This window comes from Dendrobates tinctorius, unplaced genomic scaffold, assembly GCF_039654945.1.
Source record: "Dendrobates tinctorius isolate UK_male_01 unplaced genomic scaffold, ASM3965494v1 ptg000040l, whole genome shotgun sequence".
NCBI classification, from domain to species: domain Eukaryota; kingdom Metazoa; phylum Chordata; class Amphibia; order Anura; family Dendrobatidae; genus Dendrobates; species Dendrobates tinctorius.
The window spans coordinates 35,082,185-35,105,764 of record NW_027361708.1 but is presented as its reverse complement, the minus strand read 5'-3'; the positions used below and the strand labels follow the sequence as shown (position 1 = coordinate 35,105,764).

The 23,580-nt window shown below is 40.2% G+C and overlaps 2 protein-coding genes across 3 annotated transcripts in view; one reads left to right on the top strand and one right to left on the bottom strand.

Moving 5' to 3' along the window:
- Nucleotides 1-5,124, top strand: part of VSIR (V-set immunoregulatory receptor) — a 93,736-nt gene extending 88,612 nt beyond the window's left edge. The window contains exon 7 of the mRNA XM_073574904.1: nt 1,929-5,124. Within this exon, the coding sequence (XP_073431005.1) occupies nt 1,929-1,960 (32 nt within the window). The 3' untranslated portion in view covers nt 1,961-5,124. The remainder of the gene's footprint in view (nt 1-1,928) is intronic.
- CDH23 (cadherin related 23) overlaps nt 1-23,580 on the bottom strand; it is a 1,761,581-nt gene that overhangs the window by 286,475 nt on the left and 1,451,526 nt on the right. The gene's annotated exons all lie outside the window — the stretch shown is intronic.

The window sequence follows — 23,580 nt, the reverse complement described above, 5'->3', positions numbered from 1 at the left end:
TGCTGTAGATTTTCTGCAGTGGTAGTTCTGCAGTGAAATATGCACCAATTTGTGAGAATTTAGTAGCAAAAATATGCTGAGGATTTTCTGCAATTTAAGATGTGGATTTTTAACACAATATGTGGGTAAAAGGTAAGCAAACATCTTTCACAATACTGTCATTGTAATATTCTGCGTATTTTCTGTATGCATATTGGTAATGAAAAATCTAATCTCCAGTGTAGACATTCCCAAACAGCGGACCTTTGACAGTAAAGGTGCTGCAGTGATAGTAAAGGTGCTGCAATGATAATAAATATCATCATGTAAAAGATGCAGGGCAATTGCACATTTCATTCTGTGCATTGTAAACGGTGAAATTTGTACCTACAGTACATCCATAGCTGCAGTTCTTGTCAATTTGCGCTATAGATATTTTTTGCAGTGAGATTTTATAAAATGTCATGTACCATTGCTTGTACTGTAAAACACAGTGAATTTTCATCAGTAGACTACACTGAGGAAAGTTCTGCAGCATTTTCCTTTCAGAGAAGTATACCTTAAAGTGTGTTAATCGTAGTTATAGTCATCGATAAAACAAACCCACTTGGGGCTCCTAGGGGTTTTTTTTACTTTCAGGAAAGTATAGCCCAAGTGCTGTAAAATATCTAAAATAACAGCAGGTACCTACCTTTCTCAGTGCTGGTTCCCCATCACTTCTTGAGTCTCAGGGTTTTGGTTGCAGCCGTAATGTCACACTGACAGTGTGCATCAACGCCGAAGCCAATGACTGAGCTCATTGGCTTGTGCTGACTACCTTGGCTCAGCCGAGACCTCAGCAGCAATGGCCGGCCAGCACTAGAATCGGGGATAGCGAGTACCTGCTCTTTTAATTATTATAGCTATTTTGCAGCATTTGGGATGCACTACTGAAAGTGGAAAACCCCTTTAAACATATCATCCCCAAACCACCATATAGTGTAAATAGTTGTGCCATAGATAGACCACCCACTGCTGCACATCTCCAGGCTGGTAGCTGCAGTTGCCATAAACAATCCCCTATTTGCCTGAAGCTATACATGCCCTCTGCTTTGAGCAATAGCTGGTGTTTTTACTTTAGTACGAGGCATTAACACCACCATATTTACACATGGAACTACGTGCCAAATTGTGCCCACTTCTAACGTTAATAAAAAATATACTGTATGTTTCTTTGGGAGACCGCACCCAAACGTCTACTGTGTCTGGAAGGCCCAGTGCATTTCTCTAGATAAGCTGGCAGAGGACACCACTGTTCCTTATCGATGTGATTCCAGAAATGGACTTTTAGGTTACATTCCCACTATGAACTTTTGGTGAGTTTTTGAGGCTGCTGAATTTTTGCAATATTTCTGCATTTATTTTTTAAAGTAGGTTAATTGCGTTTTTAACATGCAGTTTTATCGTGTTTTTGATGCTACGTTTTGTCTTTGTTTGATGTGACATGCTGTAAATAAAGCTGCTTTTTTATACTTCCTGGTGTTTGGCTTTGACAAAACTTTATTAGTTTTCTTAGGTGTGATCTACATGCATTTTTGATGCATTTCCGCCGAGGAACGCACTAAAAACACGTGCATTTTTACCAGCAGAATTTGCGCACCTAATTCAAATCTAAATTCGCAGGGAAAACTCAGCGTACCCGCAGCAGTGACTGACAGGTGACGGATTGGAAATACGCACCCCAGGTGAGTTTACGCTGAGTAAAAAAAAAAAAAAATCCCATTGGGCAAGAGAGTTCTATATATCTCATCCACTTCGCTGGAACTGTAAGACAAGGCATTTTTTTGAGCAGCGAAAATACGCAGTGTCAAAAACTCACCAAAAACTCATTGTGGGAACGAAGCCTTAAACTATTACACATAAGACAGTGTTTCTAGCCCAGCTCCATAACCTTTCACAATGTCTTACAGAGCCAGTGCCAGATTCTCCAGATCCAGTATAAATGAGGACTATCTGCAACTTTCAAGAGAAAGGATCATTCTTTTGACTTATATGAAGTCCCAGCACTTTGCCATCTAATCTAGAACCGCCATTTATACAGCGTACAATGCAGGAAGAACTCCGTTTCCATGTGAAAGGATTAGAACTCTGGACAGATAATCCCAGCCTATGCAGGATTCTAGAGAATTGAAGATAGGCTTTTAAGCAAAGTCATTTTCTAAAGAGTATCACTGTATGTATAAGTATTGCAGGTGCGAAAGCCATGAAAGAATATGACTCAAACATTTATAGAATATACTTTGTACATTTAATTATTTTATTGTCTTTTAAGAAAGTTTCATAGGATAAAATGTTTCCGCATACTCGTAAGTGCGAAACTGTGAAAAGAAAATATTTGATGTATAGTAAATCAGCAATATATGACCCAAAGTCCATGGTAAACCTGGATAGTCGGTGAGAGATATATTGTTTTGCACTGACCAGTAGGTTATTGTGTCTGCAGACATGAACTGTGCGATGCTGAAAATATACAAATATAGAGGCTAATTTCACATTAGTGTTTTTTTGCGCAGCGCATCATGCGCAATAGAAACGCATGCAAAAATGCATCATGCGTTTGCGTTTTTTATGCGCATTCGTTCTCCAGTGTGTAGACATGTTTTTACTCTTAAAGCGCACGCAAACGCAGGCGTACGCATATCCATGCGCACGCCTGCATTCCCAAAGACTGTAATGCGTTTTTTTGACGCATTCCGTGCTCAAGCTAATGCATGCGTTTTTTAATACCGTTGGACGGACCCCAAAATGCAACAGGCTGCGTCTGGCGCGTCTAGACGCACACCTGAAAAAAACGCATGCGCGCGAAAACACAGTCAAATGCATGCAAGCGCAAGACCATGCGCACACCATGTTAAACATAGGTGCGCATGACGCATGCTCACGGATGTGCACGATGCGCTGCGCAAAAAAACGCTAATGTGAAACCAGCCTTAGTATGTCGTACTTTTTGGCCAAATATTAACTGATGTAGTTACACAGGGAACCAGCGAGATTCTGCCTCTCATTTTTCACTGATCTGATAGGTTTCTGAAGGCATCTACTTTGCTTTTCCTTGTATATAACTCTTTTTTTTATGGCATCTTAGTTAATATCCAATCACACCAATGCGTTTTATCAAAACCAAACCCTAGTGTTTTTCATATTCATCCCTCCCCTTAATTTTCTGTGTAGTACATAATTTACAAGATTAATCTCACACAAAGTGGTCATGCCTAGATGACCTGAAGTACATGTCCACATTCAATGATTATTTTTCACATACCCTACAAAGAAGTTGATGAAAGCAAGAATCTGATGAAAAACACCAATCATAGAGCTGGCCACCCCTACATGGGTTCTGATGTCCAGATGACAACCATTTTTCTGATTTGTGGCGGTACCTAGAAACTAGCGATGACCGAATGTTCTCAAATAAGGTTTTATCGGAGCATGCTGTTGTGCTAACCGAGTGACTTCAGCATGCTCCAATAATATGTTTGTCTCCCCGGCCTGCATGTCTTGGTGCTGTTCGACAGCCGCAACACAGGCAGTAATTACCAAACAAACAGGTAGTCCCTGCCTGTGTTGCGGCTGTCAAACAGCACCGAGACATGCAGGCCAGGGAGGCGAACATATTTTTTTGAGCACGTCAAAGACACTCGGTTAGAACACGAACATGCTCGGATAAGGCATGCTGTGTGATCTGTGCAGAGGTCATTATTCGGAGATGGGGAGGGGTGCTGTGAGGGATGAAGGATATACTTTATAAAATGCAAATATTGAACCGTAAGAATCTATATATCTCTAAGCTTAGTGTCTCCACCTCCTCCCCTAGTCTAACTTTAAATTTAGTAATATAAGGAGTCCAGCAAATCTGCTTTAAAGAGGACCGATCACCAGGTCAAAAGCGGAAGTTTAGTTTGTTTTTTTCCTGCTGCTCGCCTGAGTATTTTTTTTTTTAATTTTTTTTTTGTTTTAGATTCACAATACCATTCCAGATATGAGTTTTCATTTAGTTGTAATTCTTATGGCCTTTACAAGGGGGTGTGGCTCTCTGGATTCTCTGGGGGTGTGTCTTAAAGCTGCTTTGCATTATTAGCTTATAAGCAATGCCCCTTGGTAAAGAACATAAAAATTAGCACTACATCAAAAGGTCCATATCTCTGTGACCATATGGTGGATTAATAAACAAAAAAAAAAACATGGAATACTAAGAGGAGCAGCACAAATACAATAAGCAGAAACTGGTGTAGTTAGACCTTGTGACAAGTCCCCTCAGTAAAGGGAATCTGAACGGTAAAGACTAAAGGATAAAGAATCTGATTCCAGTGATGTATAACTTACTGGGCTGTTTTCTGCAGTTTTGATAAAATTGCTGCTTTCTCTACTAGTTCATTGAATGCTGAGCTCTGTGCTGCCCCACATGTACCACTGATTGGCAGCTTTTTGTGTACACTGTGCATAGGCAGAAAGCTGCTAATCAATGGCAAGGACAGATTACATAGAGCCGAAGGACCACATGGCATGAGACATCTAGTCTTCTAATGATAATCTCCTGCTGATAAAACACTGATTTTAGGAAAACTACAACCAGCAGCCAGTAAGTGATACATCACTGGAATCAGGGTCTCTGTCTCTTGATCAGGCTTCGCTAGGATTAAATATCAAAAATCTGGTGAAAGAGCCACTTTAATTGTTTGAGTTTCATTAAAGGAACAAGAAACATTTGCTATTCAACCGATCATCATTTTGAAACATTAAGAAAATCTCTAAAATTATAGCGATGTGGCTCTTATGATTTTACCGCACAAATGCCAAAATGTTATTTTATATGCACAAGTTTCAGTTTAGTACAACTCTCAGATGTTTATTGCTGCATTTTTTACAGCCTTGTTCACAACAACTATTATTTGTTTTTATGTGTCTTCATTTTTTTATATATATATTTTCAGGCAGTTGCATTGTACATCGCGTATTTACTTAAATAAGAGAAGCTGCAAAGTCAGTAAAAAATTTTAATTACCGTAACTGAAAAGTATCTTAAAGCCTTAATATGCAAGTTGCACTGTGTTCTAAAATTGAAATGCTGATGACCGTATTTGAACGGAATAAAAACTTTTGTATATATTGGTTTTTGTATGGATTGGGTGACTGTACAGCCAAAATCCTTATCTACTGTACTGCACAGTGTAAGTCATGAAGAGCACAGTTGTAGGTTCTATTTCCTTTCTAGTGACACAGGAAATGGGTGACAGACAGAAAAGGGAGTGTGAGCAAGAATACATAAGAATTACATATTTGTAGTTTAAACAGAAAAGGATATATCTTAAGAAAATATCTGTGATAACATTTTAAGAGGTCTAGATGTTGACATGTTTATTTTCAGAAAATACTTGGACTTGTCATAATAATTTTTCCTTTAAAGGGAATTTGTGAGCAGGATTTCATATCCCAAAATATTTATGTGCCCATGTAGATATTTATAGATCTGAAACCAGTGTCATTCCAGCTCTATTCCCTACCTAGCACCTCCTCTTCCTGCTTGACTGATGATTGCTTTGCCTGAAGTCACAAAGCACAGAGGCTGTCAGTCAAGCAGGAAGAGGTGGTGCTAAGTTGGGAATAGAGCTGGAGTGACAGAGGATTCAGATCGACAAATGGCTCATTTGCGTTTCAATTCAAATACTGATTTCTCAGTAATGAAGGAACGGCCATGTAAAGGTGTTAGTGTATTTGCATTTGAAGTTGTTATATACATGTGGATAGGTGGACCAGCTGCTGTCTCCAAAACCTGGAGACATCAATGCTACTGTGGGCTATAGTACTAACCAACAGCCCCAAAATGTTAGTGTCTTACATTTTACTCTTGTAAAAAATGTAGGTTAAGGGTTAAAGGGCTATTCTCATCTCTTAAAATCCTATCCCAATATATAGTAGGTGTAATAATATTAGCTAATACCTCCAATTAGAAATGTAGTATAGTTTTTGGGATTCGCCATTTCTCTTTTCTCATATACAAGCAATGCAGGACCTTAGGTATCCATGGTTATGGCCACTAGCTAACTAAGGCTGGGGTTGCTCTTGCCTCAGTACTCGGCACTGCCGCCGGCACTCTGGACTGGCGTGTGCGGCTGTATGTCTTTCTATGCAGCTGACGCTCCATTCCGAACAGCCAGCAACAGTGCCGGGTATTGAGGCGAGAGACTCGCAAGTGTGACCATGGCCTAACTGTCACTATATCAGTGATCGCAGTTGGAGTAGGTAGATCTCACAAATGCACTAGAAATTAAAATGTTTAGCTCGCAGCCTCCCCAACATGTTTCGCCTAAATGGCATCATCTGGGGGATTAAGGCTATAGAGCACCTCCATGCTGATTAGAGGACCTTATTAAGCCTTGGTCTGTTTTGAGTTAATCAAAAAGATGAAGCTACCAAAGCTTGGTCTGTTGATTGGGTAATCTTTGATTGAGCTCATCACAAAGGATTTATAAAGTCCTCTTAGAGAACTCCTCTAATTAGCATGGCGGCACACTATAGCCTCAATCCCCTTGATGACATCATTTAGGTGAAACGGGTTGCGGAGGCTGTGAGCTAGAAACTTTAATAGCTAGTGTATTTGTGAGCTATACCTCCTCTAATTGCCCAGTGACTAATATGTTATAGACTGCAGCCATGACAAAGACCATAATGTGACTATACTGACAAAGGCAGAATTCATTTGGTAGATATATTATTTTCATCTATTAGTTATTTTCTTTCAACGATTTCCCTTGTGTATTAAACGCTAGAGCTTCGCATTAATAACATACTTTATTAAAAGTTAAAGTTTCATTCATGCTCCTTCAAATAAGTTTCTTTGTTGCATGTAGGACAATATGGTTATTTTAAAATTTCATCCTTAATAGGACCGTGGAACACACCTGAATTTCATGTTCAGAAAACTGAATGGACTCAACCACACAATTTCTTTTGCCACTAAATTCATGGCAAAAAAAACAAATCTGGCATAAACCATGACATAGTAAAGAACAGTTCTGATCTAGAACGAAGACAAAAATGGTACCGATCGGAGGAACAATCCATAACTTACTAATGAATTCAAACAAACCACAATGCTTAACTTATAAATATAGTATGTACTGTATGTGTGTATATATATATATATATATATATATATATACACACACACGTTGGTATATATATTTAATAATGAGCATTTTAGTTGTGACTTCCTCATTTTTCATGTTGTTTTTATGCCGCATATATTCTACCTGATACTGTTACAAATTTTCCATCATGTGCTTAGTTTTCTTATGTTTTCATACTGTGACTCAGAGACCAGATAATACCGTAGCTTATTTTTTCCAGATTCTCCCAGTAAGTAATGGGAAAAAGACTGAACAATGAGGGTAGATATTATTTTTTTTAAAAAGATTCTATGCACTATGCGAAGAATGAAAATATGTACATGATGATACAATCAACCAGTGTTCACAGTGCAGCTATTAACTTTTACATAAAGGGTTTAACATGGATAAAGTGTAAACTATACACAGTACTATGAGACTTGGGTGGGATAGGAAATTGTTTTCAGGAAGATATGTGCAACAATTGTATTGCAGATAGTGGCAAGATTGAACCTGTATGGAGAAGCAATCATATTTGGGTGGTAAAATTGCTCCGCATTGGAAAAGATACTTCCTCTAAGGGTTAGGAAATAAAAATAAGAAAAAAATCAAGAGGATATCCTGATTAACAGAAGCTGAGTGCGGCTGATAGTGCCAAAGCCTGTATTAGTCCTTAGAACAGCTGAAGGACTGTGTGAAGATAGCAAGGAGGTCATGTCTTCTAAAAACAGGAAAAAGTGTGGCATGGGAGTGCTAATTTGTAATTAAAGTGATATTCCCATTTCCGAAGTCCTATCCCAAAATGTAGTAGGTATAATAATAATAATAATAATAATAGCAAATGCCTTGAATTAGAAATGTAGTATAGTTTTTCTGTTTTGTTGTCTCTTTCCTCATATGAAGGCATTGCAGTGACAGCTAGTTTCTAGTGGTCATAACCCTGGATACCTAAGATCCTGCAATGCCTGTATATGAGGAAAGAGACATAGCGAATCAGGAAAACTGTACTACATTTCTAACGAGATATTTGCTAATATCTAGTATTATTATTATTACTATTACATCTACTACATAGGTAGGATCTTGGAGATGGAAATACCCCTTTAAGGATTAAAGGACCATTACAAATAAAGAAAGGATGTAAAATCAAGAATTATGAGCACCTATTAAGATGCACATAATAAATGGAAGAACTCTACTTACACTGCAAAATGCATTCCTATAGGAAACGAATCGAGATAAGCAAATGCTTTTGAGTGGAATTGAATTCTACTTGAATTTTACAAAAAACCTGCATTTGTCAAAATGTTGTTTGTTTTTTTTTTTTGTAAATTTTCAGAACTGTAATGGCCATCAAAATGTTAAAAATAAAAGATCCTTATATTCACCTCTTGGCCACTCCATGTTACATGTTCTGTCCTTGCTGCATCTTCAGATCACCTCTGCTCACACTAAAATCACCTGTTTTGCTGGTCCAGTACTTTTAGCTTTGATGTAGGCTCGAGAGGGTTCTGCACAAGTACACAAAAGGGCACAGCATCATATTGTGTAGGTGTGCTCCGTAACATTTCAGGTGCATGCGCAGATCCCTCCTGCTCTCCATCAAAACCTGAAAGCCAGGTTCAAAGTGAGAGACCTGGGGATTTTGGTGAGAATGGCCTCTACGTGAAGATTCGGTGTGGAGCATTTAAAATTTTCCTGATCCATTCATCTCTAGTAACAAGTATAAACAACTAAAAGGGAACCTATCCTTCTGTTTGACAATATTAACCTGCAGATATGGCCTAATCTACAGGTCAATATCACACTTAAGATGTGTGGCCACCGCAGTGAGAGTACTACTGTGAGTAAATTAACTTCCTCTGGCATTCAGTCATAGAGTTGTGTCAGTATACAGGGAGCAGTGGCAATAAGCATGCAATAGAACTAACTGACAGTCATCTCTTAAGTGTATCAGTGCAAAAACAGCTGTCAGTCAATATGCAAGGACGTGCTTACTGCCACTTTACCAACTCATTATGCCTAACATTTAATGTTATCTATGGCTGGGTTCACACAGCGTTTTCTCCTGAGTTCAGTGGCCCTGTCATGGCTTATGTTCATACTTCCAGTTATACCGGGTTCGGGCATATGCACCGATGGGGCCATTGTCTAATATGATTTACATGGAATCACATTGTGCTCTGTTTTGCATCAATTTCGGTCATATATACTTACTTGAGGTGGGCACCAAGGCATAGTCTACTACATCTTGATGCTTACCTCCAATAGGAGTGTACAGCCAAAAATTATGCATGACAGAGCACTCTGTGACTCCATCTGCATCATTAAGGTCAATGGCCTCGTTGGCCAAAATCTTCTTTTGAGGGGGGTCCAGACATAAGCCCGAAGAAGAAAATGTTTATTGAACCCAGCCAAAGCAATAAACAAAAAGAAGGGAATTTTTTACTAATATATAAATCTGAATTATCAGCAAAGACCTTAACAAGCTGGAAAACAGCTAAAGAGTCTAAAATACCATATAAAAAGGCTTGGTTCATATATTTAGTCTAATGCCATATACAGTGGGGAAAATAAGTATTTAAGCAATCAATTTTTACCACCTACAACGAATGGAGATGTCTGTAATTTTTATCGGAGGTATATTTCAATTGTGCGAGACAGAATCTAAAAATAAAACACAAAAAATCACATTGTATCTTTTTTATATAATAGCATTTTAATGCATGAAATAAGTATTCGATCACCTATCAATCAACAAGAATTCTGGCTCTCACAGACCCATTAGTTTTTCTTTAAGAAGCCCTCCTTCCCTACACTCATTACCTGTATTAATTGCACTTGTTTGAACACATTACCTGTATAAATGACACCTGTCCGCATGCTCGATCGCACTCCAACCTCTCCACCATGGCCAAGACAAAAGAGCTGTCTAAGGACACCAGGCTACAAGACACTAGGCAAGCAGCTTGGTGAGAAGGCAGCAACTACTGGCACAATTATTAGAAAATGGAAGAAACACACGATGACTGTAACTCTTTCTTGGTGTGGGGCTCCATGTGCGACCTCGCCTCTTAGGGAAAGGATAATTCTGGGAAAGGTCCGGAATCAGTCCAGAAGTACACAGGAGGACCTGATCAATGACCTCAAGAGAGATGGGACCATAGGATTAAAGTCCTGCAGAGCACGCAAGCTCCTCCTGCTCATGCCAGCACCTGTTCAGGCCTGTTTGAAGTTTGCCAATGACCAGCTGGATGATCCAGAGGAGGCATGGGAGAAAGTCATGTAGTAAGATAAGACCAAAATATAACTTTTTGGTATCAACTCCAAACGATGTGTTTGGAGGAAGAAAAAGAATGAGTACAACCCCAAGAATACCGTCTGAAACATGGTGGGGGAAACATCATACTTTGGGGGTGCTTTTTTGTAAAGAGGACAGAGAAGATGAATGGAGCCATGTATCGATTTTGGTCAATAACCTCTTTCCCTCAGTAAGAGCATTGAAGATGAGTCGTGGCTGGATCTTCCAGCACGACAATGACCCAAAATACACAGCCAAGGCAACTAAGGAGTGGCTCTATAAGAAGCATTTCAAGATCTTGTAGTGGCTTAGCCAGTGTCCAGACTTGAACCCAATAGAAATTCTTTGGAGGGATCTGAAACTCAATGTTGCCCAGAAATTGCCCCAAAACCTGAAATATTTGGAGAAGATCTATATGGCGGAGTGGGTCAAAATCCTTTTCCTAGTGTGCGCAAACTTGGTCAAGAATTACAGGAAACATCTGACCACTGTAATTGCAAACAAAGGTTTCTGTACCAAATATTAAGTTTTTCTATTGTATCAAATACATATTTGTGCAATAAAATGCAAATTAATTATGTAAAAATCATACAATGTGATTCTGGATTTTTTTAAGATTCTGTCTCACAGTTGAAGTGTAGCTATGATAAAAATCACAGACCTCTCAATTTTTTGCAGGCGGAAAACTTGCAAATTCGGCAGTGTATCAAATACTTATTTTCCCCACTGTATGTTATGCCAATACTGTCAAGAAAGTAAAACATACCCTAAAATCTTTTAAGTATAAGAATCCAACTGTCAGAGCAAGTTGGACTTCTAACTAATAGCAATGCTGGGGATTGTGAAAAGGCAAATTTATTAAGTTGTGAATATACAAAAGAAGAATACATGTCAATTGTAGTCGGTGAGAAATTATTTTACTTGCTTATATAGCACCATTAATTTCCACAGCGCTTTATAGACATTATTATCGCTGTCTCCATTGGGGCAGTTTTCATTGAATCACTTCATTTGTTTTTGTTTTGTGGACAGAAAGTGATTAAGTTATTTATGCTCTTTTAGTCCAGCATGATACAGAGCATTAATGCAGCCTCAACTGAATTATGTAGGTCAGTTCTGAACACCGGTCTATAAACAGCATGCATTAAAATTAGAAAAAGAACAGCAAAACTGATAATTAGGCTTCCTAATGATGCTTAAGAAAAAACAGGCTTCTAAGTGGAAACATGATTAATGTGTACAAATGCAAAAATAACTCTTACAAAAAATAGTTCCATGTAAAATCCTCTCAAAAGACATGAGTGGCACTTGCAGCATCTGGTTAAAAAACTATGATATCCAGAGGTAAAAAGGCTTCTTTACCAGGAGAACTGTAAATCTGTAGAATAGTCTACTTGAAGAGCTGATCATAAAAGTTGACTGTTTCAAAAAAGGCGAAGATGATTTCTTAGGACAAACAACAACACTAAAGTACATGTGTATAATTCTGATTTTGAATGTTGATCCAGTCTGATGAAATTAGACATTTTCATCTTTTGTGTCAAAATCACTCTGGGTTCACGCCTATGGGTTTATTTTACCTACTTCTGGAACAATAGGGAAAAGTGTGGACTGGACCATCACTGCATTTAGAAAATGACTATCTTTAAGGTGTATTTTTTTCAGAAACTCTGAAGTGGGAGCCATGCTGATAAAAGAAGAATAGTATAGCTATACACCCATGGAATCCACTTCAACATTCTTTATTGGGTTATATGCAATTGCATCCCCGCAACTGGTCTCCGACATTGCATTCAATCATTGGTCGCAGTAGTCATGTGACTGGTTGTTATGACGTCATCACTTGAGGTCCATAGGAGACATACAACTCAACTCGTCAGTTCTGGAAAAGGAAGCAGGTGAATAACACGTGGAAAAATTGTCTCTATTAAAATGAGAAAACCCTACAATGGTCACTAGAATAACTTAAAACTGCATCATTGGTTTCCCGGTGGCCATTTTCCTGAAACTGTGGGCCGCTTCCAGCGGCAGGTGCACAGATTGGGATCTTGGCCCAGCCAAGATCCCAATCTGAGCATGCGCCGCCTCCAAAGGCCATTTTCCTGAGGCTGTGGGCTTCAGGATAATGGCCACCAGACGCCACATGTGTGCATATTGAGATCTCGGCTAGGCCAAGTTTCCAATCTGCGCACACGCAGCCTCCGGTGCCCCACAGCTTCAAGAAAATGGATACCGGGAACCCTATGATGCACAACGCTCTGCTCGCCGCTGACACCGGGCTGCAGCAATGCTCCTCCTCCCACCCAGGGCACACAATGGGGTTAACTAGTGGAACCGTTTTATAGGTCTGGTCATTCCAGATGCGGCGATACAAAATATGTGTACTTTTTATTTTTTTCATAATATTTATTCATAGGTACAATATATTTTTTATATTTTTTTGCTATTTTGTGATTTAAAAAAATATTTTTACAGCTTTTTTTGCATTTTAACTTAACTATTGGACTTTCACTTTTTTGCAGTCTAATCACAGTTATAAGGCATAGCAATGCAGAAGCACAAGCTCTAACTAACTTGCTAATGCTTGGTGACACGGATGTTGTCATGCCAACATCGGGTCACCATGGCAATGATTGGGCTGTTGTGAGAGCTCCAATCCAAGTACAGAAGGGCATTCTTCCCTCTGCCAGCTCGCTGAATGCTGTCAAAACTGCGGATAGCAGTAGTCTGATTCATATGGTCCAGATTTTGAGAGGATGCATCAGTCAGGGTCAATTTTTGACAAATGAGACCCCAGATAATCACATATTGCAACATCACACAAACATCTTGGTTGTATTTTCATGCCCTGAGTTCAGACCGTTAAACAAGCGTGATCAACAATATTGAAGTCGTTCAATGCTTGTTTCCCGCCTGAGGAAAAATGATGCACACAGAATGGTCACTAGTTGTTCAATCTGTCCCCATACAGTATCATGTTATCAGCAGCACATCTGCAGTTTACTCCAGGTGATGTGCTGCTGAGAACAATGGGTTTTTATTCTAGCAAAAATAATCCAATCAATAAATGAATAGGCAGCAATTTGCTTGTGTAGTATAATGCACTCCATAGTCCTCCACATAGTATTAAGCGCCCAATAGCTCTCCAAATGGTGTAATGTGCCTCATAGTCATCCATATAGTAATGCATCCTATAGTCCTCCACATTGAATAATGTACTCCATAGTTCTCCATACAGTTGTGGCCAAAAGTATTGACACCCCTGCAATTCTGTCAGATAATACTCAGTTTCTTCCTGAAAATGATTGCAAACACAAATTCTTTGGTATTATTATCTTCATTTAATTTGTCTTGAATGAAAAAGCACAAAAAGAATTGTCCTAAAGCCAAATTGGATATAATTCCACACCAAACATAAAAAAGAGGGTGGACAAAACTATTGGCACAGTTCGAAAAATCATGTGATGCTTCTCTAATTTGTGTTATTAACAGCACCTGTGACTTACCTGTGGCACCTAACAGGTGTTGGCAATAACTAAATCACACGTGCAGCCAGTTGACATGGATTAAAGTTGACTCAACCTCTGTCCTGTGTCCTTGTGTGTACCACATTGAGCATGGAGAAATAAAAAAGACCAAAGAACTGTCTGAGGACTTTAGAAACCAGATTGTGAGGAAGCATTAGCAATCTCAAGGCTACAAGTCCATCTCCAAAGACCTGAATGTTCCTGTGTCTACCGTGCGCAGTGTCATCAAGAAGTTTAAAGCCCATGGCACTGTGGCTAACCTCCCTACATGTGGACGGAAAAGAAAAATTGACAAGAGATTTCAATGCAAGATTGTGCGGATGTTGGATAAAGAACCTCGACTAACATCCAAACAAGTTCAAGCTGCCCTGCAGTCCGAGAGTTCAACAGTGTCAACCCGTACTATCCGTCGGCATCTGAATGAAAAGGGCCTGTATGGTAGGAGACCCAGGAAGACCCCACTTCTTACCCCGAGACATAAAAAAGCCAGGCTGGAGTTTGCCAAAACTTACCTGAAAAAGCCTAAAACGTTTTGGAAGAATGTCCTCTGGTCAGATGAGACAAAAGTAGAGCATTTTGGGCAAAGGCATCAACATAGAGTTTACAGGAGAAATAAAGAGGCATTCAAAGAAAAAAACACGGTCCCTACAGTCAAACATGGCGGAGGTTCCCTGATGTTTTGGGGTTGCTTTGCTGCCTCTGGCACTGGACTGCTTGAACGTGTGCATGGCATTATGAAGTCTGAAGACTACCAACAAATTTTGCAGCATAATGTAGGGCCCAGTGTGAGAAAGCTGGGTCTCCCTCAGAGGTCATGGGTCTTCCAGCAGGACAATGACCCAAAACACACTTCAAAAAGCACTAGAAAATGATTGAGAGAAAGCACTGGAGACTTCTAAGGTGGCCAGCAATGAGTCCAGACCTGAATCCCATAGAACACCTGTGGAGAGATCTAAAAATGGCAGTTTGGAGAAGGCACCTTTCAAATATCAGGGACCTGGAGCAGTTTCCCAAAGAAGAATGGTCTAAAATTCCAGCAGAGCATTGTAAGAAACTCATTGATGGTTACCGGAAGCGGTTGGTCGCAGTTATTTTGATTAAAGGTTGTGCAACCAAGTATTGGGCTGAGGGTGCCAATACTTTTGTCCGGCCCATTTTTGGAGTTTTGTGTGAAATGATCAATGTTTTGCTTTTTGCTTCATTCTCTTTTGTGTTTTTTCATTTAAGACAAATTAAATGAAGATAATAATACCAAAGAATTTGTGTTTGCAATCATTTTCAGGAAGAAACTGAGTATTATCTGAAAGAATTGCAGGGGTGTCAATACTTTTGGCCACAACTGTATAGTACAATAGTCCTCCATTTAGTATAATGCATTCCCCATAGTCCTCCATATAATATAATGCACTACCCATAGTCCTCTATATATTCCTCTATATAGTATAATGCACTCCCCATTGTTCTCCATATAGCATAATGCACTCTTCATAGTCGTTCATATAGTATAATTCGCTCCCCATAGTCTTCAACATAGTACAATGCATCCCATAGTCTTCCATATAATATAATACACTCCCCATAGTCATCAATATAGCATAATGCACCCAATAATCCTCAATATACTAAAATGCATCCCATAGTCCTCCATATTGTATAATGCACCCCCATAGCCCTCCATATAGTATATTGCACACCTCATAATGCTCCATACACTATAATGCACTCCCCATAGTCCTCCATGTAGCATAATACATTCCCATAATCCTCAATATAGTTGTCACGGGTGTGTCATGAGTGACTGAAAGTCATCCAGGATCTTCAGAAGGTCTTTACAATAAGCTCAAGCACCTTCTTGAATTTTTTATCTCTGTTGTGGAGCAATATCTCTCATCCTTCAGGAACCAGCATTTGCCTTCATTTTCTGCTGCTGATTAGACAGACTTGTGAGGGTTTAATTCATTCAGAGTCTGCAGCATGCTGCTGGTGTTAGCTCTACTTACCTCAGCCATGTTGGTAGCTCTTACAGTTGGTTAGTGGCTTCTCTGAGGACCCTTGTAGAATTGCTGGTGTGATATAGCGGTGGTCTTCTCAAGCTAAGTGTTCCCACGTTCGTCTATCCCCTTTTGTCTTTAGTTTACAGTGGGGATTGACCAGTGCTCATCCTCTCATCCAGGGCCTAGCTCTAGGGAGATACAGGGCTTAGGTTCCTGCTCGGCGATAGGTGCAGAACCTATATAGGGACATTAGGGCAGACAGGGTGATCTTAGATCTGTCTAGGGGTCTCCACTTCCCCTTCCCTAGTGCTTGGGCTCTCCCTTCCTTTTCCCCATTGTTGTGCATTTATTTGTCCTTCATCCACAGAGGTATAATGTCATGCCACAGAGATATATTACAGCCCCATAGTCATTCAGTATTATGGACACAACATACTGATTTAAAAATATATATTATAATATTCACTTATCCTCTTTCACCTGCTGCTCTGGTCTCTGCAGCTCGTCGCTTCAGCAGCTCCAATGCTGACAAAGCACGGTGCATGATGAAGGGATGTCATTGCACCCAGTGCATCAGAGGCAGAGGGGGGATGATATCAACTGTATCGGCATCTATGATTCTTATACAGTTGAATCACGCCCCCTGACTCACAGGCCCCATAGTGACCATGTAGTCTGCCTTTATTAGTGGCATGCCACTGGCTGGGTGCCCCAAAGGTGTAGTGGGGGCCCTAGGCAAATGCCTAGTTTGCCTGCCCCTAACACCGGCCCTGAGTTATGGCACAGGGAAAATGCTGCAACACACTATGTTAAGAATATGAAACTTTTTGTATTCTCAACATAGTGCATCACAAGGAAAAATGTAAGGTACATTAACTTTTATTTCAGTCTATTCTGGAAAAGCTTAGATATACCAAAAGATTATATGAGTTAACATAAGATTTTGTATTGCATACAGCTAAGAAACAGACTTGATTCTACCAGCTCTAAAAAAAGACCTCTAAATCTCTTAACTTGAGGATAATGTTCATGGGTAGTGCTTTGAGTATGATGATTTAGAAATGGTATGCAAAATTTGATTATTGTGACCATACATTGTTAACTTCTAGCTGGCCTACGTGATGCCCTAAATTTGCCTTATACCGCCTATTTCCGTGAAACCGGTGTTCTGGCAATTTTTCATCCAGGATTGCCACCACAGTGGTTTAGAGAATAAAGGTGCTGTCACACTTAGCAATGCACCAGCGATCCCGACCAGCGATATGACGTGGTCAGGATCGCTGGTGCATCGCTAAGTGGTCGCTAGTGAGCTGCCACACAGGAAGATCTCACCAGCAACATCGCAGGGGTCGGGGGTCGCTACTTACCTGTCAGACGAGGCGATCCTGACATCCTCCCGCCCGCGTCCACGCGTCGCTCGTCTCCACAGCAGGAAGTCCAGCAGGAAGCTGATGACGAGAAACGGTCCAGGACGTTCTCGCGTGATCTGCGATAACCAGCGGGGGAGCGGTCGGAGGTAAGTATCACACATAGCGATATTGCTAGCGATATCGCTATAACGTCACAAAACCAGTGACGTTATAGCGATATTACTAGCGATATCGCTTAGTGTGACAGGCCCTTAATTGTCAAACCACCACTAAAACATCTTTGATGCCAGTCTCCGTGGAGAACGTAGTTGGCACCAGTTATGGTGATTATACTTAGTCAGTTTTAAGTGCCATGGCGGTGGGTAACTATAATCATAGCTATGATGTTATTAATAAAAGGGTTGTCCAATAGTAAAAAAATTTTTAGGCATGGGTTGATTAAAAATAATAAACTGAGACAAACCCACGACTTTCTAGCGCTTTCGTAGATCCATTGCAGGATGTACCCAAGGTCTATGCTGTCTTCAGAAATTGTGTCTTCCCCATTCAGAAGTCACATTACCGCAAAAACCAATTACAAGCTGCAACAGTTCTGCGACTTCCAAACCGGGCAGACATCGCCTCCTGAGCAGCCTGTGTTGGCTCCACAAGGCAACTGGAAGATGAGTTTGTCTCTATTATTTAAATCAATTTATTCCTAAAATGAAATTACTGTTGAACAAATCTTGTAACAGTGGAACAGCCGCTGGAAACCAAAATGTCTTGTATATATAATGGCATTTAGAGGATTGAGATAAAGTCATAAAATTTTAATTAATTGATGCTGGACTTTTATTTTTTAGGCTAAGTTCACAATAGGAGTTTTTTGCTGTTTTTTTTAATATTTTTGTTTTATGCTAATTTTCAGCTGCTTTTATGGCTGTGTGCCCACGTAAGCGTTTTTTTCGCGTTTTAAAGCTTTTTTCCATGCAAAAATGCTTAAACGCACACATTAAGCATCCCATTCTTAAAATGCATTCCGCAATTTTTGTGCACATGATGCGGTTTTTTCTGCCAAAAAAAATGCATTGCTGTAAAAAATGCAGCATGTTCATTAATTTTGCAAACACATTTCCAACTATATTCTATGAGACTGTGGATGCTCCGGAAAAAAACGTGCGAAAAAAAATGTGTTTTTGCTGGGAAGGAGTCTGTTTTTTCTGCATAAGTGGGCACATAGCCTTACAGGACCAGCAAAACCTATAAGATTTCATAAATCTCATGCATACACATTGTTTTTTTGTCATCAGTACTTTGCATGTTTTTTTGGATATAGAGCATGTCACTTCTTTCAGTGTTTTTTCAACGTTTTCCACCCATTGACTTGAATGGGTGGTGAAAAACACAACAAAAACGCAGTTATAATGTGTCAAAACCTGATTCTTTGGAGCTCACGGGAAAGTCTAGCGTGGCGAAACCGCAGCAAAAAACGTAACAAAAACACTGTGTAAAACGCATGAAAAAAACAAGGAAAACATGCTACAAACGCCTAGTGTGAACTTACTCTTAGGACATTGTGCAACTACTTTAAGTTCCAGTTTATTTTGTTTTGGTTTATTGGTTTTGAGCTTAATATCTATAATAATAAATGCGCTAAGCAGCTTCCGGGTTGTAACAACTTCCGTCCAGTTGTAACTGGTGACGTCACCGCACACCTCTTGCCATGTTAACCCTCAACACACCACTCCTCCTCAACACACACTCCTCTCACCTTTCACCATCTCCACTCACGTCCCCCCCTCTTTCACTCCACATACGACCCTTTCTCTCACTCCGTCTCTCATACTCACGCCGTCATCGCCGCTGCTCCACGATCCCGGACAACTTCTTCCACCGGCGCCATCCTGGATCCCAACATTGCCCATGCCGGCGACATGTTCTTGCGGCGACGTCATCTTGAGTATCGCCACAAGAACATGTCGCCGGCGTGGACGACGTCGAGATCCAAAATGGCGTTGGCGAACTCTCGCGAGATTTCGCCGACGCCATTTTGGATCCCGACATCGTCCTCGCGAGATTTTGCCGATGCCATTTTGGATCCCGACATCATCCACGCCGGCGACATGTTCTTGCGGTGACGCCATCTTGAGTATCGCGGGATTTCACGATACTCAAGATGGCATCGCCGCAAGAACATGTCGCCGGCGTGGACAACGTCTGGATCCAGGATGGCGCCGGCGGAAGAAGATGTCGGGGATCGTGGAGCAGCGGCGATGACGGCGTGAGTATGAGAGACGGAGTGAGAGAAAGGGTCGTATGTGGAGTGAAAGAGGGGAGACGTGAGTGAAGATGGTGAAAGGTGAGAGGAGTGTGGGTTGAGGGTTAACATGGCAAGAGATGTGTCACTATTCTCCCGATGCGATAGCATCGGGCCATAATCTAGTTTATAATATAATTATAACTTACAGTATATTACAATCTTTAAATATTTTACCCATTTTCCATGCTAAATTTTAAGGCCCTTTTACACAGGTAGATGACCGTGATTGGCACCTTTGGTCTGTGTAAAAATGTCCAGTGACAAATTGAGCAAATAGATCTGAAGCTGATGATTACACCATGTAAATGGAGCTAAACAACTGCTAATTGACTTCCTGAATCATGGATTGTCGTTTCCAAAATTTGCCCGTGTAAAGGGACACTTATCCTGTATATGCTCCAAGCTATATACTACGAATAAATCATGTGAATTGTGGTCAAAGCAGTCTTTATTGAGCAATGCATCATATACTGCCACAGTCAAGTGTTTTGCAGAAACTTTCCAAGGAAACACCTGGTAGAAATGTTATGATTTGTGATTTGGCATATTCCTATGTGGGTTTTTTTTTTATCAGTAGAGACAAAACAATTCATCTAATCATTTAATAAAAAAGACCCACCAGAATGAATCATAGTAAAGAACTTGTGGCAGAAGATGGGAGCTTCTTTCATAAGCAGAAGTTTGTTGGTATTCGTGCTTTACATTTCACACAAAGAAGGAAACACACATTCATTTTAACTCTAACCTCACAAACATCTGCTAGGTGGAGCCCAAAACAACCACAGTCCTGTAGTCATCTACTAAAATGGTACAGAAATGAGTCAAAATAAAAAAATACTACCCATATTTTTGCATGTTAACAATTTTTGATTGCTGAAAAGAGTTTGAAGACGTAAATAGAGAGAATTTTTTTATTGAAAACTTGAATTCACTAGCTTTGCAGAATTTTCCAAAAAAATAAATTCACTCAAAAGTATTGCGAAGCCTCTATCTCCCCTGAAAAGACATGTAATCCAGTCTGTAGTGCAAAGACAGTCTTAGTAGCTAATGTAGCTATATGTCTAAACGGTGGGTAATCAGTAGTAGCCAACAGCCTGTTGAATAATAACTAATAATAATAACTTAAACTTTAAAGAAAAAAATATTCCAAAATAATCTCATTTTGACAGCCGATGCCGGTCATGTACATTTTTAAACACAAACGCATGCAGTTTATAAAAAAGAAGCTATGGTGGTGTTCCAACAAGTGTACATTATTGGGGAGTCGAAACAGGTTCGATGTTTGCAGACTTAAAGTAGAAATGGTTTGGCTTCTTTTGGCCTTAAAAAAACATTTTTGAAGGATGAAAGAGGATGGAGAAGAAGCAATAGCTTACTTGAGCCATGATAACAAACTTTAGTAGCAATAATATTTGGCACTATAACATTTTTTTGTTGGAAAAATTGCTAAATTTGTTGTCCATTCCAAAAAAGATAATACAGTATAGTCTGTAAAGCCCCCGTCACACACAGCGATCTCGCTAGCGAGATCGCAGCTGAGTCACAAGTTTTGTGACGCAACAGCAATCTCACCAGCGAGATCGCTGTGTCTGACATTTATCAGCAACCAGCCCCCCTGCCGGGTATCGCTGATCATCCTGGAATGGCCAGGACATTTTTTTGCTCGCTGGTCTCCCGCTGGCCAGCATGCATCGCGTGGCAGGCGGGGGACCAGCGATCAGCGAGCTGGAGCTGTTAACCAAGGTAAACATCGGGTTTGTAAGCGCCGCTTTAAAATCCCGATCTGTACCTTAGTTACCACCGCGCTGGTGCAGGGAGCTGGTAACCAAGGTACACATTGGGTTTCTAAGTGCTGCGTGCCGCTTAGAAACCAGATGTGTACCTTGGTTACCAGCTCCCTGCATCAGCGTGCTGGTAACTAAGGTACACAGTGGGTAACTAAGCGACGTGCGTCGCTTGTTACCCACGTGTCGCTGTCCTGATCGCTGGTGAAGCTGCCTGTTTGGCAGCTTACCAGCGATCATGTAGCGACACACCAGCGATCCTGACAAGTTCATATCGTTGTCAGGCTCGCTGGTGAGTCACTATGTGTGATGGGGCCCTAAGAAGCAACTACTTAAGAAACCAGCCTCAAAATTTCCCCTTTTTGGGATAAGAAAGAGGTTTGGCAAGTGAAACAGCAGTGGCTTTTTAACAGGCCTTCCAAAAAAATTACATTTTTGGAGACGTTTCTTGCTATTTTTTACCATGTGAAGCGAATGGTTCCCAAAAATAGTATAGATATACAGTAGAACACAATGGGCAGGAAGGAGTATAGTATAGAAAATGATTGAGAGGAAGGAGATTTGTAGGTATTTAGGGCCAGCACTTGCAGCAACAATAATAGATAGACCATGATGGACAGGCAGTAGATCTGGGAGCATCAGAAATGCAGGTGGCAGAACAGTATGGAGCATAATGGACAGGCATGCATTCTACAACTGATCTAATCCTTGGTATCATGCCTGATTCATTTTGCCAAATATAAGACATTCTGCACTTGCGTTGGGCAGCCTGGAACACTTGAGTATGACAAAGTCACCTTTCATGTCAAATGTAATCTCTAAGAATACTATAGAGGCAGGACAATATAAGACACCCATGGAAAACTGGGCCAGTTCTTGCTACTTGTCCAATCTTTAGAAACAAAGTTTTTGCAAAAATGACTGAAAAAATGACTTCTTATGGCTTGCTTTCAAAAATGGAATTCTTCTTGCTTGTTCATAAAAGCCAGAATTTCAGAGTTTATGACTAATAGTTGCCCTATGGTCAGATTCACCCAACTAAGCTGCATTGCCTCCACAGTGATGATGGGCCTCTTGCTGTTTCTCTTATTAGTGCTCTCCACACATGGACTCAATTTACTAATTATGTGACTTCTGGAGGCAATTGGTTACTTGGGTTTATATTTAGGGGTATCATACTAGAGGGCGCTTAATACAAATGCATTTCACAATTTTCAGATTTATATTTTTAAAATAATTAGAAAACCATGTATCATTCATTTCCTTTACATTTCACAAGTACTTGCTACTTTTGTTCTGGTATATTAGATAAAAATCCAGTATAATACAGTTAAGCTTCTGGGTGTAATGTGAAAAAAGTGGAAAAGTTCACGTGTGTATCTATATACAGTGGGTGCGGAAAGTATTCAGACCCCTTTAAATTTTTCACTCTTTCTTTCATTGCAGCCATTTGGTAAATTCAAAAAAGTTCATTTTTTTCTCATTAATGTACACTCTGCACACCATATTGACTGGAAAAAAAAAATGTAGAAATTTTTGCAAATTTATTAAAAAAGAAAAACTGAAATATGCGACATGGCATGGAGGCAATCAGTTTGCAGCACTGCGGAGGTGTTATGGAGGCCCAGGTTGCTTTGATAGCAGCCTTCAACTCATATGTATTGTTTGGTCTGGTGTCTCTCATCTTCTTCTTGACAATACCTCATAGATTCTCTATGGGGTTAAGGTCAGGCGAGTTTGCTGGCCAATCAAGCATAGTGACACTGTTGTTTTTAAACCAGGAATTGGTACCTTAATTTTGACAGTGTGGACAGGTGCCAAGTCCTGCTGTAGAATGAAATTTCCATCTCCAATAAGCTTTGTCGGCAGAAGGAAGCATGAAGTGCTCTAAAGTTTCCTGGTAGACGGCTGTGCTGACTTTGGTCTTGATAAAGCACAGTGGATCAACACCAGCAGATGATATGGTTCCCCAAACCATCATTGATTGTGGATACTTCACACTAGACCTTGGAAATCAAGGTCCCAGAGTCTGGAGGAAGAGTGGAGAGACAGACATTCCAAGCTGCTTGAGGACGAGTGTGTAGTTTCCACAGTCATTGATGGATTGGGGAGCCATGTCATCTGCTGGTATAGGTACACTGGGTTTTATCAAAACCAATGTCAGCGCAGTCGTCTACCAGG